Below are 19949 nucleotides of genomic sequence, written 5' to 3'. Positions count from 1 at the left end.
CTTTCTTATTTCAACAGCTAATATGGGCTCAGCCTTTCAGCATTACCATTAACCCCATTACTCCTTTCTTGAGCAGGTTAATTAGTACATTGCTAAAACTTGCGCTATACAGTCAGCGAAAGCAGGGTTCATTTACTTTAGCAGCAGTAAGGAAGGAGACACCCACTGTTTATTAGCAGAGCTCAGTCTTAAAGCACCTGACTGACACAGAAAAGGACAATTTTCCCTGCTGTTGACCACTTCTCCACATTTAAATGTAATCTGTTCCGAGAATAAATTTAGCTGCATAAAATTATTGTCTCAACTGTTACTGGTCCATGAAAATGGGAAATTATTTCTTTTGTTCCAAATTGTGGTTGAGGGGAGGGAAAAACGTACTGGTGGTTTAGAGGCAACAGCAGTACAATGGACGCTTTTGTATCTGGAAAGCTGAATCGGCAGTTTTAGTTGAAAATTACAAATACATAACTGGATTACAGAATGTTATGTTACACAAGATACAGTTTTACTGAAAAAAGTCATCAAGTGTTTAACTGCGCATACAGCCTTCTACCTACGAGCTCTCTGAAGCCAGTCCCAGATGTTTCTCCATCGTGTGATGTTTGGTGCTTACAAAGTAGCTGCTGACCTGTAGAACCAGAACCTTCACTACCAGCTCTTTGATATTCTTGGTAAGACATCAAGACACTAACTGGGTTAGCCTCCGTAACATTGCAAAGACACAAACTCCTGAAAGCAAGATGAGGCCGACTGAGAGACATCATGATGCGTATTATGTAAGTAGCCTAGAAATTCTGTCATCAGACACATGTATGTTCTTTTATAAGTAATTTTAATTATCTTTAATAATTACTGATACAGATTTTGATTTTAAAAAAAACCAGCAGTTTTGGTCTCTAATTGCAGAATCTCTGAAGTTTATTTTAAGCATTTAACCATACTGAAGAAAACCCAGAATCTCCTTACGGTCCATTCCTTTTATCTAACACGTAGAATCTCTCCTCCTCCAGGACGGTTTTGAAACAAAACAGGGATTTATTTTCTTTTTCAGTTCTATATATTGCATGTGCACAGGTCTATATCTATCCTTGGAAGTTTGCTCTGGTTTCTGAATAGAGTTCATCCTTTTACTGGAGCAGGTAAGGAGCATGGGTTACTGGGATATGCAGCAGGTGAGTGATGCCTTTGAAGAGGACAGCTGGCTCAGAAAGAAATTTTTACTGATTCAGTGAAGCAACAGTACTTATCTGATGAGCAAGAGCCAGCTGTCCATGTTGCTGGTGTGGTATCGTTCACATCCTTTCTTCCAAAGCTACGCTGACTGGTGTGGTGAGGAAAAAAATAAGAGATGTTAAAACCTTTTCTCTGGCTGGGTCTAAATCCAGAATCATATGTTCAAATACTTTAAGATTCCATACCATATTGTTAACACTCTTGTCAAGTATCTTAAATGATTGCCTAGAGGACAGTTTCTTCTTGGGCCACAGGTATCTTTGCCTTTCTGTATTGCTACACTGTCTTTATTTCGTTTCTACAACACTTCTAATCTAAATACAATTCCTGAGGTTCCTTTTACCGTCATTCTGTCGTCATTTTCTTTCTTTATACTGTCCATATTTAATACTAAATCAGATTATTGTTTAAAGTACATCTGTGTGTACCTTTTATCCTCTGCTTAGATTATAGAACAATTAAAGGTACATTACAGTTATTTTTATATTTGCTAGCAAAAGGGAGCAGGGTAGAAGCCCACAGCTGTTTCCAAAGACAAACTACTCTGTGTTCAGTCATTATTCAGCTGACTAGCAGTAACATTTATAAAAATAACTGACAGTAGCAGCTTTTTTCAACTAAGAACTGCTTGTGTCAAGAAAGTTCATGAAAAAAGTTATGAACCATGACATAGTCTGACATGACATTGTGATGATAATTCAGTACTTTTAGCATAAAAATATTTTATCTAGTGTTCATTGTTAATATTTTGAAGCACACCTGAGTAGAAACCAAGGGACCAAGTACTAGAAAGCCTGTGCATGGGCTTTAGTGTACTTGGCCAGTTGTCTGTACAAAAGCTCACGTGTAGTTTTAGAAATACAGGTGAGCTAACCGGCATGCTGTGCAAGGCTTAATTTCCATGTTGGCAGTCTAAATAATAACTCACAAAAATGGTATCTAGCACTTGTAAAGAGATAGCCACTTAAAAAATGCAGACTCGCTTTGAAAAAAGTCCATCTGAAATTGAGAATTCCTACAGATCTAAGCAGGTCATGGTGGGGGCAGGGGAGGGCAGAAATGTATGCTTTTAACATGTCACTTCGATGCATACAGCAAAAAGCTATAGCTTTTTGACCTCACTCCCCTCAGCGGTCTTATCAGCCTTATGCAGCTGAGCTTCGTTCACGTTAAGGTGCGATTACTGGTTTAAAAATGATTATCTAATATGGATATTTCTGTGCAGATATCTCTTATCTCTTTGCCACAGCAAGATCATCCTGCATACAGGTATACTGTAATTAAGTGTGTTGATTAATATATACAGGAATCTTTACCTTCTTTGTAAAGGTAGGGCAAAATCTGAAGATTCTTACAGCCATGGTCGAGGAAGACCAAGCGCAGTTGGCTTGACCACGGTAGACAGAGGTGGTGGAAGTACCCTACCACCTGAACCCTTTGCTCCAGTCCACGCATGAAAACAAGGATGAGTTGATATCCTGGGTTTGTTTCCTTGCAAACTTGGGTATGGTGTTATCACGGGAGGCAAAACTATTTCCACGGGCTTCAGTACAACCCTCTTACGTTCTGCATGTGTCTTCCTAGCAAGGGTCTGTCTTTCGTACGTCTTGCCAGTAGGCGACAAATAAGATGTGTGCTTCAGCACTTTAGGCAGAGCTGTGGCTGAAGCAGGATTGATAGATTTCTTCAGCTGAACATAGCTGTTTGTTTGGTTCACATTCTTTTGTTGTATGTTGCTGACTGCTTTAGACACAGAAACTTCAGCCTTAATATTAGATACAGTTTGACGGCGAAGGAACTCTACAGTCTTGGGCTTTATACCACCACCAGTAATATTACGTCTACGTTGTGTTACTTTCTGCTTTTTCTCCTCTTCCTTTGATTTTTTAACAAAACTGCCATCTAGTAGTCCTTTTGCTGGAGCATGAGCCAAAATGTCTTTAACAGGCACATTTTCAGAAGAATCTTTCTGAAAATTTCAAAGGAAACAATGCATCTAAGCCACAGAACCCAGCTGCAAACTCAGTACTTTAATCCCAGGTTCTTCAGAATTTACTCCACAAGAAAACTACAGTAGTATTTAGCAGAAAGACTTAAATCATATGTGATAAATGCTACCCAACCTTTTTGCTTAAGAAATTAAGAACGTGACTGTTGTGTGAAGAGTTATCTGAGCATTTGCTCTTCAGAGATTGTGCCCTCTACAGACCTGAAGAGGGGAAACTGAATTCTAGATTTTGTAATGTGTCTCCCACACTGACTTGCTCTGTACTGTGTCTGTAATAACATGCATACACATATGTAAGTGTGTGTATCAGAAACAGTTATTAAAATACAGAAATATTAGCAGTGATATTAAATACGAGTAATTTGTATTATAACAAAAATCCTTGCTCATAATACATAAGCAAGGAACTTTCAAATCAGATTAACTAGAAACCAGGTCAACATCCAAAGCAATGAGGAAAAAACTATTTACAACTAGCCAAGAAGGCGGCTTCCGTAAACCAGAAATTTCAGTTTGAATTGTACTTAAAGTAGACTTTTTCTGCCTTGTGGAAAAAGTTCATCTCCAGTGTCACCTAAAAACTGGCCACAGCAACAATTGCTTCTGTGCTTCAGAATTTGACTAATAAATTACTCAGATCAACTACCTGAAACAAAAGTGTTTCTTTCTCTAGAGGGACATAACGTGGTAGACAGATGTTACACAGCACAATTAACTAAAACTTACTAGCTTAGGGAGCCAGGCTAAAAAAATATTTTACATTGAAAAGAAAGAGGTCAAAACCAGGTAACTTGAAAGGCTTCTCGTGTGATTCTCTTACTCTTAATAAAATCTTCTAATTTCCCCCAAGACACAAGTTTCTTTCAAGCACTGTAACTGCAGTATGAAAGAAAGTGGTACAAATAACCAAACAAGATCTTGCATCTTTACATGAGGAAAACGTTGATGCTCAGAGATGCAAACTAGTGCTTTAAGGCCTTTCTTCAGGAATCCTGCCAAGTCTTTTCCATTACTCAGCAAAAGCCCCCCTGCCTTTCAAGCCAGATTTGCATATGCCTTAGTTTTGGAAGGAAACTTATTCATAGCTGTTTTATTCAAATTCTAATGAAGTCGTAATCCCTAAGGGTGACAGTATCTTCTTGGATACTGGAAAATCTTGGTGAGACATACAGGCACAACAAATAACCTTACTAGGCACCATTTATCATGAGTCTGGTCAAGCTGTGTGTTTCACTCCAAGGTGTGACAGCAAGAATCTGTTTCTTCTGGATATTCCTAACACTAACTTACAGCCAGAGACTGCTCTGATCGTGAACAGCTCCATTATAAAAAGGCACATGCTGGAAAGCTGTGCTCAGCATAAAGCTCTGAAAGTGGCACATTTCAACTGCTCACCTATTCTTTGTTCTTAAGACAATGAGAGAACAGCCAGGACTACTATTTTTTTTTTTAAATGTTCCATTTCATATATTCTTTTGTGGAAAATGGCAATATTCTTCTTCTGTGAAGTGTTTTTAAATGGTAGTTTTCTTAGCTTACCTTTCTCACTAGAATAGCTAAAAAACAGCCACTGGAAATTTCTGATGGCTCCATTTTGAAAAACATTTCAGTGGAAGCCTTTGAATTAGAGCAAGTAGAAAAGACGGGAGGAATAAGCCTGTAAAAAAATAAACGAATGACCAGAAAATAGTATTTAAGGATATAAAAGGAAATAAACAAGGATGTATTAAAAGTAGTTTTCCAAATTATGTCTATTATGTATATTAACCACCAGATAATAAATACATATCAACATTATTAACAACTGGGTTGTTTCTCAGGTCTGCAATTACCGGATTATCAAGTTGTTCATGAAGTTGGGGAATGCTCTGAAAACACTAAGCAGTACACAAAAACTTTAAAGGTGTTGTCTTTGAGTTACTAAGTGTATGCTCATAATAAGATGATATGTCTAAACTAAATATCTTGGGTTAGAAAAAATTGCCTATTTGTAGTAACTGAGAGCTGTTTTGTCAAATTACAGTTTTGCAGTGAATCAGTGAGGAAGAAAGAACTAATCTTTTTCTCCTGTTCTCCCTGTAGACTTGGTAAAACAGACTACAAGGCTCACATCCTCCCTGCATTACTAAATAAAGCTATATCCTATGACAAATCAGAGGGTTTGCTTTTAGATCACATAATTCAATGCAAAAATGTGATAATTTTATTTTAACAGATGTCTGACCCTGAAAATTGATGCAGAAATTAACTCAAATTTGGTATGCCAAAGTGAGATGCATGAGTGGTTTAAATTCTCCTCTATACACACCCGTTTACAATGCGTACACTTAAAGGTAAATCCTTTGCTAAAAACTGTTTTGACAGTGGGTACATGCTTAAAATCACCTTGACAATTTCACAGCCCTAAGACCAGCTGTATGACCCCGAACTCCAGCAAAGCCTCGTTTTGTTTGGCACCACTCCAGCACTGCAGAGTAATTCTAAAAGATAGAATACGCATAAGCACAACTGGCGTAAGTTTCCTGAAAGCTCTCAGTCTTGTTGGAAAAGGAAATTAATACTAAGTCTATCTGTGATGATCACACAGGATCTCACAGACACTACTGTGAATACAGGGGCTAGTAAGTTTTTCGTTCTATCCTGCATTCTTACAGTCAAATAAGTTATCTAATTAATTCTAAGGAAAGTGTACAAGGAATTGTCATAAGTAGTACACGCATCTTAAACAGTGAGAGCTTTCATCTTAACCATAATCACACTGTATCTTTTATTTACGGTGTTCTACTGCTGCTCTGTTTATGCTGGTTACCATCAGCTTTATTGCAACAAGAACATTTAGCGTAAAAATTCAAGCAGGCTGCTCTTTTCTATCAGTGATTTGCAAGAAAGATGCACTTTGTTGTATCTTAACATCATGCATAACATAACTCTTTTAAATTTGGGTTGGCCACAGTTAACATTTACCATTTTAATCATGCAGAGTTTAACTAAACTGAATGATATCTTGAACAACAGTACCTTTCCCTATGATAGCCAGGTCATTAACATCATGTAAGATAATATGAAATCTAAAAATCTGGTATTACTTTCCCGTGCTCTTTGCAACAAAACCACTTTTAACCTGCATTCCGTAATCAACTGTTACATCTACGTGCAAGCAAGTGCCAACTGTTTGCATTTATCTACTGTGACTGAAAGGAAAATCCAGAAAGTACCCATCAATCTTTTAACAATTGCTCCAGCTGAGGCTTTAACTACATAAAGTATACAACACACATTTTTCCTACGTATTTGTTATGATTGCACAGTATGTTCTTTTACTGTGACCTGTTCCCCCCAAAAGTCATTCATCTGAATGCAGGGATGAGCAAGCCTACAGAAGAGGTTTTCACTCTTCTATACTCACATTTTAAGAAGTCATTTCTTTTTCCCTTGAAACTGGTAATTCTAGGTCAGAAGCTGACAGCATACCAGCAAGTTCCCTGACTTCTAGTCTCCATTTTATCTTAAACTAGCTTCATTCTCTGAATACTGATAGGATAAAAGCAGTATCTCTATCAGAACCTCACCACAATGTTATTTCCAACCAGTGACACGTTCCTCCAATCTCAATTTCAGACGGGAACAAAAACGTTAGAGGAAAAAGTCAAGAGGATGAAAGCACTAAGTAGCAAACATCAAAAGAAATGGAATGAGGGGCAGCAAAAAACTATTTAAAATGTTACTCTAATGCAAGACACAAATCAGTCTAGGCTAAGAATTATGCTACGATTGAAAGTTATACTTCTAATTTTTCCATAGACAAAACTACTCATTCCATACCTATATGGTGGGACTTTATTTCCTTCCACTCCAGATTTCAGTGCTTTTTCCACTACTAGTTCATTTTCTTCTGGGTAAACTGAACAAGTGCAGTAAACAATAGCTCGTACTTTGTTAACTACAAAATAAAAAGAAATTTTTTTCACTGTTCAAGTTCCTCGTGCACACAGTGATTTAGTAAGGACTGAAAACATCGTAAAAATTATGCTTGGATGTTACTTTTACCAATAAAATATATCCTCCTGAACACATTAGCATTCAATCTCTATTGTTTTTTAATAATTAAAATATTTTCAAATATTTGCAGATTTCAGCACAAATTCAAAGCTGCATCCTGCCTTTTCACACAGCTTCCAACGGAGGGGGAAAGTGGCAGCATGCAGGTGGAGTCAGACTACAGTTACAACTTTTCCAAAGCACAGTATGAGTAAGCCAGTTCTCTACACAATGCTGAAGATTATTGTATTAATGGCTGGTGAACACTAGGACACAGAAACGCCTTGAGGAAATCATTATTTAGGAGTACTGGTTACACACTTACTGTTAACTAACAGCATAATCGGTGTATTTTTAATTATATAAAAACTGGTGATAGTACAATGGAATCGATAACACAAGGGCTTCCCAGAAACTGGGGAGCTAGCACACTTACATTTCATTGCATGAATCAACTCATTTAGCTGCCTCTCAGCAAGAATACTGAGTTTATCCTCAGATACAGATCCCTGGAAAAGGTGTCTCAGCAATCCTGCATCTAAATAAAGAACTGTAAGCGTATTATTGCAACTTGTAGTGTGTTGACTTTAAGTTGTTTCCACAAAATGCTTTGGTATAAGACCCAGTTGTTATTGGTGCAGTGCAAAGGTAGGTCTTGCAAATTACAATACCAAGGAGTGCCTTAATGATTCTTCTTTCCCTCTTTAGCTGTAATTTAGCTACTTCTATGTAACAAAAGTTGTACAGTAAATGGACTTATACAAACAATCAATAAAGGAAGGAATGTAATCAATGGAAAATGATACACACATTGGTATCTTGAAATAGATTTTCTGCCTATAATCATTTTCCCTTAAAAGAAAGGCTATATTCACTCTGCTCCCAAGAATAACCCTCAAAACTTCATACTATCAACTTGAAGCAGACACACAGAATTATGCAGGTTATTTAGTATGTAAGTGTTATAGTAGTTAAAGTAAGGAAGGTTTTTTTAATAAAATGATACAATTTACTGAGGCAGCTATGATGTCTAGACCACAATACTTGAATGCAATTTCTACCAAGAAGCATGAGCTAGCTATTGTACTGAAAGTTACCTCCATGTTCATTTAAAATAAAGTCTATTGGATTGCCAACACCCAGTCCAGAGCATTGTGGTAGCAGCAAAATAACTTTTGTGTTTTGAAGTCTCGAATCTGTTGGTCTAATCTCGGTAAAGTCTTCATGTAACAACTGAATATCTGAAAAAAGGGGAAAACTCAGTAGTTCCACATGCAAGCAAGCCTGCCTAATTTTAATGTGGTAAAGGGGAAGAGACTGATGTTATATAGGCTTCCATAGAGCTAGAGCCTGCTAGACCCTGATCCTCCAAAGTACGCCCCACTGATTTCAAACAGGTTGAAAAACTAGCCAGACCTGAGCGTCTTCCACTGAAAAGACTGCTAATGGGTTCTAAAGTCTTGCTGCTTTCTGTTCTGTTTGTGTCCTCCAGGTAAACTGGACAAGTGCATGTGTTTTGGATTAACGTTGACAAATGGCTGAAAATCAGTCTGAAAGCAACAGCCAGGACTTGAAACAAATGGACCCAAAAGTTCCCAGCTACACCAACTGCTGTACAGTAACTACTTATATGGAAAAATTCACCCTGACATTTCCAGAGCCTGCATCTATGACATGGTTAACTTGCAGCCTTTGATGAACTTGACTGTAGCTGAAGAGGTGTCAGTTCATCCTGTGACAAAAAGATAAGTTGCTACTGCCCTCCCCAAGTCCTCAAATATGAAATCTCTGAACTCTGATAGAATTATGCCATATTTATATATACCACAAACACCTACATAACAATACTTCATGCACACCAACTGTTTAAACACCTACTTTTACATCCAATGTGACTGAACAAGTTCCTCAGTTCTGCTGCTTTTGCTGAGGATTTCACACCACAAACAAAAATTCTGGACATGCTGTTGTTTGTCAGCACTGACATATGGGCAGTGGTCAGATGGGAACCTACATGAGCCACGATAATGTCATCAGCTGTATTCAACAGTGCATGTGCAGAGTGTACAGCAAGGCTGCGAGACTTATCCTGGAAAATAACGACACAGAAATTACGCGTAACCAACTATGTTGGTTTCTATGAACGCCAACCTCCTTTCCAAAATCAGGGAAGTATTTCATTGTTTTCATGACAAACAGGAAAGAAGGGAGGAGAAAAACTAATCGGGGATAGCTGCTAATACAGAATTAAAGAAAGTACAAAACCAAACATCTTAAGTCATTCACTAAATTTAAATAATATAATTCTGACTAATGCATAAGAAAGCATAATATCTGGAGGTTAAAACAATGTAGTGCGTATCATCGCCATGGGGAGGAATGCCTAGCAACAGCCAGTTCCAGAAAAGGCAAACATAAGCCATAATATGCAGAATTCATTCTCTGAGGCAGCTTAACAGAGAAATGCAAAACTATTCACCTAGCTCTTGACAATAGTTATAGGAGAAATGAAGTCCTTACAGATGAAAACCCAAGATTCTGCTGGAATGTGAACACCACAGAGGCAGATTTGAATGCAGAAAGCACAGGGACTTCTCAACAAGAGTAAGTGAACTCATGCTACAGGTGATGAAGAGAAAAAAGGCAAATCGGACATTCCCTCCATTAAATTACTTTAAAAGGCAAAGAGTGAAGACACAGACCACAGGTACCGTGTATTGCACCAAATCTGGCAAACACTGATGATAAAGGGGAGCACTAAAACTTTTAAGTTCACATCAACATCTACATATCTACTTACAGCATTCAAGTACCACCCTACCCCACCAAAGAGAGATGGAGTTTTTGAGGGTTCCATTTCCTCACTTTGAATATTCTTAAGCAGTCATACTCAGAATTTGTTCCTGTGACCTAAGGGGCTCTCATATATAGTTATTTTCTGTAAGTCTTCCATTCAAAATACACATACTGAAATTGAATATTGAATACTGAATTGCTTTGTAAGTCGGCTAATAAATTTTGAGGCTAAAATTTCCAGAAAATGAAAAAGCATGTAGTGAAAATGCCCTTTGAAATGTTTCTGCTAGGCACCCAAGAATCATCAGACACTTCAGGTAATTTGTGGTTGTGTGTCGTTGAACGGTTACTCCAAACCACTGCTCTACAACAGGAACCTCTGCCCAGTCTTGCCTGGGGAGGCTAATGATGGCAAGTCAGGAAAAAGACCAGTAGGGTTTATGAAGATTTAGGAATCACACTGCACAAAATATAAAGAAGCATCATTCCATCACAAATACACAGTTGAAGAGGAAGAGGGATTATAGTATTAGCATACCATCATCTACTAACTGGGGGTAATGCATACAGAGTTACACAGAAAATGTCCTCGCATTTTCAGAAACGTCTGCCTCTTCGACCACTTTCAATGTTTTAACAGTTTTAAGATTAAACTTAAAACATTCTACTAACTTAATTGTAGCAATCAATTATAACCATTAACATTGCCATGCTAAATTTAGTAAGTGGAACAGTTTCTAACCTTCTAACTATTAAAAAGGTCCAAACCCTTATGAGTATATTGCTGACTGCCTGACTTAATAGGACAGTCACATGATACATGACCTCATTCTCAAGCAAAGCATTACTTTAGTTTGCAGATCGTATTATTCAAGGGTGACATCAACTCACCTGCAGGAAGAGTTTGCAGTCTGCAAAAAGATCTAAATTAAGCAGTTCTTCTTTAAGAGAGGAAGGAAAAAACAATACATCATGACAGTGTTGGTCCACACTGTACGTATAACGGTTGAAGTCTGACACAGATTCAACTCTTGTGAATCCCTTCTTCTTCAAATCTCTGAAAACATCTTGAAGGCTGTTAACATGCAACTGACCATTAAATATACAAGAGTTACTTAAGCAATGTAGCTCACAATCATTACATGGGGTTTTGCCCTTTTTTTTTGTGTGTGTGAGTATACACACATGCATATATACATAAAAAAGTGCAGTACTGCCTAATGGAGGAGGGGAATTCACTCTATTTTAGGTATGTAAGTTCTGGTTTGAAACAATTAAGTTAATAAGTCTGATAAAATAAATTCAGAAAGAGGTATGTGTCTCCAGAGGATGATTCAAAGCATCAAAACATAAATGTCCATGTGCTCAGGAGACACTGTAGCAAATGAACTGCCTGAATACTTTAGTCCTTCCAATTGCTTTCAATTTATCCAGCTCGCCAATTAATTTAATGGCTGATAACTGAAATAATCCTTGTGTAAATGTAATGAAGGCATAAATGCTGAGGTTTGCAATTCAAGTATCATAAAGATTTAAAGGTATATACACCAAGACTTGTTTGTTGCAACACAGTTTTATACAGCGCCATAAGCTTACGTGGTACGTTAGATGTAGGATCAATGCAGCAGCTTTTAGTTCAGTCTTACTTAAGGTTACAAAATCAAAACCAGCCTAAGACACCTCTCTCTTGAAAAGCCTATAATCTAAGCACGGAACACTGGTCCAAGACAAGAGCAGGAAAACAAAATTCTTGACAAAGTAATAAAATGGATTACCTGTCTAACAGAATAGATAACAGAATAACCTGGTGTGGTTCATGTATCAGTACAGAACTGGGAACACCAGGGGTTTAGAAAGTCTATTTTTATTTCAAGTTTACACTAACCTTACAGAATAAACACCAATTTTAAGTATTGGATCTGTCTTAACACTCTTTGCCAAGTTATGACTTACAGTAATACATCCACTTTTAAAACCATTTTCTCTTTATTTTTCATCGAGTTTGCTCACCCATGCAGAGTTTTTTTTCTAACTTTATTTCCTCATTTATTTGGTGAAAGACCCACACAAGCAACAGAATAGTAAGAAAAACTGTTTCACAACTTTGTCACATTTTATGAATACCATTACTGCAACATAAACAAACACACACACCCCCCCACACAATGTCACTGGTCTAAGCAGAATTTACTATAGGAAACTTGAATTACTGGTAATAATATAACCTGGAAATTCTAAAACAAGTGTGTAGCAAACTGTATCCCTTCACATGTAAAACATCAATATTAGATGATACTTTACAGACCTTACCTGATTTTAGATGTGTTTATCCAAACACATAAAGGTAAAGCAGAAGCCCTTTGTTCCTGCTTCCGTGTGGTTTCTGGTAACATGTATTCAATTGAAAGAGCATCATGTTTGATGCGACATCTTGCTAGTGCAGCTGCCAATTTGGTCCTAAAACTACAGAAGTTTTAGCAAGTTTAACAAGACACAAGTTTAGTAAGTTCTATAAACGTTTACATCAGCTACTAACATGCACCATTTCTATTGCAATAATATCTTGCTTAGAAACCAAAAGTGAGGCCTCATTTTGCAAGCCCCTACAGAAAATACAGTTACAAGACATTTTCTACCCCAGATAGTGGTAGATGCAAGGTACATCGGTAAGATTGTTTTACTTTAATGCACACAGGACTGGAATTATAAGAGATGACTCTCAAGTATGTCAATCTCTGGAATACAATCATCAGATATTTTTGCATGCTTGAAGATATAAATACATTCAGGTGCAGAATGAGCATTTGATGCAAGCTAACCTCTAAATGCATACAGAAACACAAGTATGATGACAACCAGGAGTCAATTTCATAATTCTGACATTTTCATTTAAGAGGAAATATTCCCAGTCTTTTCTTCCCACAAGCTTTATGCATGATCTTGATACATGATAATTCAAAGCAAATAAAAATTGCTGGTGAGCTACTTCAGATATCAAGGTATATTAGTTACTGGCCTCCAGAAACACCCTGTAATTGTGATATTCATAAACTTCTGGACTATTCTAAATCCATCAGCAACACAATTTTGTCCAATAAATGCCTGTTGACTTCATCAACACTGACAAAATAAATAATTGAACACTACTTAAAATGTTTATTTTACATATCTTTTTAATTATATTGAAAATAATATTTAACAAAGTTGCATAATAGAAGTATTGCTACATAAATGGATGTTATTCCATTCCATGACCTGTTAACTCTATTACACTCCTATTTATGAACATTTACTATTTAGTTTCTTTTCTAAATTGTATGAAAAAAATTTCAACTCCAAAATAAGATTCTAGCAAAATAATCCACAATATAAACATGGCTTGTTAGCTCTATTTTTCTTAACTCTTGGAATATGAAAGTTCCCCTTTAAACCAGGTTCTCATTAAAAATAAAAACAAAGCCCACGAAACTCAAAAGACAAAAGACATCTGTAATAACTAGTTTTAAAAGGCACTGGTTATACAAATCTGTATTTCTGTCAGTATATATCAACAAAAAAAGCTTTTTGCATGTAAACCTGTATAGATAACGCTCTATCTTCCGAACTTCTGCTACAGGTTCCTCTTCATCAAAAATCTCTCGTGCTTGAAATTTTCGGTCTTGCAGGTCATAAAGCATCACAACAAGCAAGCTGGTTAATTCATCTGGCTGCAACAGAAAAGTAACTGGATAGAGAAAGTGACACAAAGCATGCCTTACGTCTGCAAAAAGATCCGTATCAAACAGCAGTCTCCCATGTAAGAGGCACTAAAAACTCCAGTGAAAAGCTTATTCCTAAGGATGTGAAAAGAATTCCTCATGAAGAGTTACTAGAACATTGACTGAAATACCCAACTTAATTATTTAGCTTATCAAAATTTAAAATATTTTCCATACAGACTGATAATATACTATATCTTAATAACTTTTAATGTTACCAGAATTTAAACTTTGAAATTATTTTCTCCTCATGAGGTAGTTCCTTGAATAGCTAAGCTAACAAAGACTTATTTATCAATTTTTCTCTTGTAGTAATCTTTGGTATATAACAACCAATGAGCTCAGTTATAATAACCATTCTGCAGCTGGGACATATGTAAAATCTCCTTCCCATGTCTAAATGTTTACAGCAGGGAGCATCCTCTTCTTAGGGACAGTAATTAACAGCACTTCTTGTCTACCTCTTTTCATGACATTCCTATAGTTCTTGTGCCTTCAAAAATTCTTACCTTCTCACAAATACAACTGAAATTAGCTAGAAAACTCAAGTTATCAGGGAAATACCACCAAACAAAAAATGTTGCCACGGAAGTCTTAGTTCCTTACAAAACCAAGCCAAAAATCAAATGTGTTAGATCATCTGCCTGCTCACATCAATTTCCACAAATAACATCAGTTCAAATTAATCTTGTAATTTTCAAGGGCATGAGAGACTGAACTGGAAGGAATAGCGCATTACTCTGTCAGCTCTAGGTTTTTTCAAAGCAGGAAAGCCTGTTGAGAGAGTAAACTGGACCAATTTTTGCCAATACAAGTGCAATATTTGTCTGCAATACAGTTTGCCCAGGACATGAAACATGGGTTCAATGGATTCTTTTGTCTGACAGGGTTCACTCCATGCTTTCCAGCTCCCAGGGCAGGAAAGGAACATGATTTTTTTCCCCACTCACAAGGGGATACAGCTGGGAAGGAAAGCACATGGACACGGACTGGCTCATGGACAACATGAATAAGCAAGTATTACACTGCAGTAGGCATTACGGCTCACTCTCCTGCCGTCTTTCTTTGAAGGTTTTGATTCCTAGCAGTAAGGTGCAACAAGAATTACAACAGATCTACATACACTTAATGTATCTGCTACCTTGGAGACTGATGCTTTAGACTACCTAAAAAGGACAGCAACATTTCAGTCTTAGGCTACCATATAGTTCAAAACAAAAGAATTGTTCTGAAGAATGTTGCAGAATCCTCAGAAAATATTCTAATTACATCAACTCAGAAAACACAAAATCCATTTCCTCATAAAAATGTTCACTTACTATTGACTGGCACGGGTAAATGCAACTATCTAACAGTATTTCTTCAAGAAGATCTTGATCTGCAAAAAAAGAAAATATTGACAAGTTATGCTATGAAATGTACAACATTCTATGGAAGAAAAATAAAAACTTATTAATCATTAAAGAAAAAGCTGGAAGTGTAAATATAATGAAAGTTAACGGCAAATAATTCAATCACAAACAGTAGCAATGCTAAAAAAGTTGCATGTAAAGGAATTGCATGAAAAAGTACAGAGTTTAAACATTTGATTCCACAAAATGCTAACAACACTTAGATATAGTCAAATATTTGAGGGATACAAGTAGTCTAGTAGTCATCTGTAGTTCAACAAAAATTTCCCCAGATTTCTGGTGTTGGGCAGAACTTTTTTTTTTTTTTTTTAATATCTTCTCTGCTGCATCATTTCTGTTGACAATTCTTGGAAAATTTTGTACTTACATTTTAAAGCACTGAAAGCCAGTTCATAAGATTCACGCTGGGAATATTCATCTTTAAAAGTCAGCATGGGAGATACTGAGGCATCACCATATCGCACCAATATTCTATCCTTACGCTTTTCAGTATGAATGCCTTGAAAAATCTTAGCTGCATTTATGTATACAGAGTCATGATAGCCATTCTTCTCAATCAGAGTCATTCTTTTTTCAACAGGTCCTTTTTCATTAGAAATTTTAATTTTACTCAAGTCTGAAGTTATCATTTATTACACCCTCATGTAAAGACACCACATTACTTTTAGAACCTGGCATTCTTCCAGTTGCTGATTGTGTAAGCGCAAGTCACAATCGTGCTGCCTCTGCAAAAAACAAAGTTGGTATTGAATGATGAAGTTTTCTTTCAACAGAATATTATTTTCCCTTCATTTTCAGGTTTTCAATAGAATTTATTTTCTTTTTTAGGTTCTAATACTGCAAATCTGTATATGCATATATTATCTATACTTAAAAATATATATACATTTCTGTATCATCTTACACATAGTAGAGATCTATAATAGTTTTCTTACCTTATTTATTTTCACTAATGCAGATACAAAGACCCGTTACTTGTTTCAAGAAGCCAGTGCTTTACCATCAATGTTCCTGAACAGACTATATGCAGAGATTTGATTCTCTGTGTCTAATAAGAAGCATTATTATTGCAGATAGAATAGTATCTCTTACTAAGAATTCTCCTTTAACAAAAAGACACTACAGAAATTTCAAAGCATCCATCATCTCTTCCAAAGAAGAACCATCTTGAAAAGAGTTGAAGTGAATTCCACATGCTTGTTCACTAAACTGCATTATCGACTCCTAAAAATGGATAACAGAGATCACCTAAGTGTTAATATAATTAATGTATTACCTAAACAGCACAATTTTAAATGCAGGAAATCCTTTCTGACAGTCTCTAAAGATATTACCCAACTCTCCACAAGCCCATGTGTTTCTCAAATTTCCTTCACACTTTACATAAACAATAAAATAAAAATTTCCTTCCTAGAGGTGGAATAGGGAAGGCTTCAAGAAAAAAAAATTAAAAAGCCCCAGTGTTAGCTGAATCAAAAAATATGCTTAAGTTCCACATAAAACTTGCTTAAAGTACATCTAGCACAGTGCTTCAATTTACCCTACTTGCTCTGGTTGCAATAATATGCACTTATGACAATGTTTGGAGGCTCAGAAGTCAGGTTAAATGTTCAGAAGAGGCCTAAGACAAGATAAATTTAATCGCAGAGTAAAGAATAAAATAAAAAAAAAGAGAGAGAGAACCAAAATAAAACAAACTAGTTTTCCTGTCTGGGGAAGAATAATACAAGAGAACTATGAGGAATTTAGCAGCTTTAACATAGAAAGCTAGGCATGGTCTGGTGCTGACAAAAATAGTTCTGAATACTTTAGGATTAACACCATCGAAAAGCAGAATTTGCTCTTTTCACCAGCGTAAAAATCAAAAATACAAGGTGATACTCTGACCAAACAGAAAGGATCTTCTCTTTTGCTACACAATTTACTTCAGTACAACCATTCTCAAGCTTTTTCCCTGCCCGCCCCCACATTCTTCAGGATAAATTACATACCTCTTCTCCCCAGGTCAGACTTGCTCAGCTTTCTTTTTTCCTCTCCCCTTTCCTGCCCCCATCACACAAAACAAAGGAGGATGGCAGCATGCCGCGTTGGAGGGGAAAGGAGGAACACAAGCTGTTACTTCTCCAGCAGGCAGCCACCAAACGCCCCATGCTGAGCCAGCATTCCCCCATTCAAACTCCCTCTCCCCAGCGCAGGTGACGCTCAACCCACTCTTCCCCTCTCCAAGACTGGCACAGGTCAGTGTCCACCCAGCCCAGCATGCTTCAGAAACCTCACCAGTGTTGCTTCCTGAATTCTGGCACCTCATCTGGAGGAGGCCACATGTCATTCTCCTTTCCCAGGACTTGCTCCACAAAACTGACAGCCACTAACCCTGCAGAGGCAACTTTTTACTGTCTCTATACAGAGGTCCTGGGCCTCAGGCAAACAGCTTCTTCCAGTGGGAATTAAGCTCCAGCATCCCTGGTGTTAGATGCAGCACTGATGGATCCATGGAGCAAACAAATTTATTTTATGAAGCCCTACTGAAGCAGAACAAGCAGTACTATCAAAAAAAGCACTATTTTTCAACAGAATAAAGTACCAAATTACCTAAACCAAATTTAAACTCTTGTGCTTAGAAAGGAGAAAGAAAAATACCCAATAGTATAAAAATTCCTGACAGAGTTTACAGGTAAATGACCAGAAGATATGTGTAAGACTTCACAGAAAAAAGAACAGCATCTAAGGACCTGGAGCTCAAACCCCTTCTCCAGCTGAGCACAAAGTACTCCTTAGCGTATGTAGCAAGTGAACTAACATTTGTGCTGTCAGGACTTTCAAGACTTGAAGGGTTTCCAATTACTGTTTGCAACTTCTTTGCCAAAATCCTTTTTGCTGGCCCGCCAGACACACTGCTATTAAGATTATTTGATGAATATACTTTCCCAAAAGACAAATGACATCTTAATAAAGATGACAGTGCTCTGCCCTGTGCAGACACACTGCACAGTTGCAACACTGTAAATCACAGCTTTGATTAATATGAAGCTCAGCTGGGAAGAACTAGAGAAGAAAAGACCCTGCCTTTGTCTATGGAAGAAATGAGCTGAACCTCAAGCAGATTACTCAGCTGAGTGGCAAAAAAATCCTCAAGGTCCCAAGAGGCCATCATTCTCCTAAAAGAGAGAATGGCCTTTCAAAGTTCAGAAAATAAATTTCCACTCTTTAGACAAGAAAATCTTCGAATGAAACATGAATTTGTTGTTAGGAGGTTGCTGAAGAGAGATGAAGAAAGAATGTGAGCATAGAAAAAAAAAAACCAAACCCAAAGAGTTCTACAAACGCTAAATAAATCAAAATTAAAAAAAAAATACCTGGTGTAGACCCAAATGCAGCATCTCTCCATAAAGTTTTAGCACGCTGATTCAATGTTAAAAATACATACACACCCTCACTGATCTGGCTGACTACAGGTACAACTGCCTCATCTACAAACCAGAAACTTGCAGTTGCAATAAAGCTTCCAAGTTCTGGCCAATATAATTCCACACTATTTTCCTCAAGCTTGATCAGATTTGCAAGTTAGAGTAGTAAGTAACAGGATATGCAGAAGAAGGGAACTTAAAGACACCTGTGATTAAAATTTAATGGACAGCTGCTGGACAGCTATTCTCCATGACACCTAGAGTTTCTGTTATGAACAGAAAGCACTTGCCTCAGGATAATATTGGTTGTGAAAGCACTGAAAACAGACAAGAAACATCTCCCCACTTCTGCTTCCAAGTCATAATCCACTAACCTGATGACAACAACCATGACAACTTGCTGTTAGCCCAACAGTTCAACAAGTAATCTCAGCACCATCACAAGGGAAAGGGGGTGCATCTTGTGTACCTTACCTCTGCAAAGGGATGTACAAATCTCTTTTCTGCAAACACCTGTATTATGGGTGGAGCTAGATTCCCATAACACAAATTACTGTTACCCAAGCACAAACAATAGCAAAAGATAAGAAGATTGCAGGTTTCAAATAGTACAGTGGGAACTAGAGAGGAGGATGGGGAACTAGATCAGACTATAATGCTTTACAGCCAGGCAGTGCAAGGTAGGAGGCCTGGAGGCATTCACATCTTTTCCTGTCTTTTTTCCAAAGACTAAGTGGAGCTCTCAGCTGCTCTGGGAGGCTCTGTATTTGAAGCATTCAACACGTTTAAGAGCACCTGAAGAGATCATGGGTCAGTGAGAACAAAGACTTTACGCTCATGCTCTGAGGAAGCTCTTGAACAAATCATGAGGCAACCTTTCCCTCGCTCCCTGCACCATTTGGGGAAAAGTAACACGTCAGGTAACTGTCAGGCACCCTCACAGGACAAAGAGAACTGTGTGAACACTAGTAGGTTTAAATATGTAAGAGAGTTTTAATCATTGCTTCCCAATACCAGAGATACGCTACTGTTTTAGCCAGTATGCTTGCCAGGAAGAAAAACTGGATTAATTTATTTGAATGTTCTCAGTTTCAAATGAAACTGACTGTAGACCATGTGGTCCTGCAATTAGGAACTAACAGCACTAGAAAAATATTGTATCTGTGGCACACAATATAGATCCATATGAAGAGCAAATAAAAAAATGTTTCCTGTTTATGTGTAACTTCACTTAAAGTGGAAGTTAACTAGCGTACCATAAACACTCAGCTTGAATAATGGCTCTATGTTTGATTTA

At 37.2% G+C, this 19949-nt stretch overlaps 1 protein-coding gene across 1 annotated transcript; it reads right to left on the bottom strand.

Moving 5' to 3' along the window:
- Positions 1-115: 115 nt before the first annotated feature.
- On the bottom strand, positions 116-18346 carry NSUN7 (NOP2/Sun RNA methyltransferase family member 7). Its single transcript, XM_005232167.4, is given in 13 exon segments — positions 116-1321; positions 2550-3202; positions 4781-4898; positions 7064-7181; positions 7716-7817; positions 8377-8520; positions 9158-9368; positions 10967-11150; positions 12386-12538; positions 13652-13782; positions 15153-15211; positions 15613-15868; positions 15870-18346. Coding segments are annotated over 12 exon segments (2148 nt in total). The 5' UTR covers positions 15924-18346; the 3' UTR covers positions 116-1321; positions 2550-2584.
- Positions 18347-19949: the final 1603 nt, after the last annotated feature.

This window comes from Falco peregrinus, chromosome 2 (genome assembly GCF_023634155.1).
Source record: "Falco peregrinus isolate bFalPer1 chromosome 2, bFalPer1.pri, whole genome shotgun sequence".
NCBI classification, from domain to species: domain Eukaryota; kingdom Metazoa; phylum Chordata; class Aves; order Falconiformes; family Falconidae; genus Falco; species Falco peregrinus.
The sequence above is the reverse complement of the archived record's forward strand: the minus strand, read 5'-3'. Positions and strand labels throughout refer to the sequence as shown.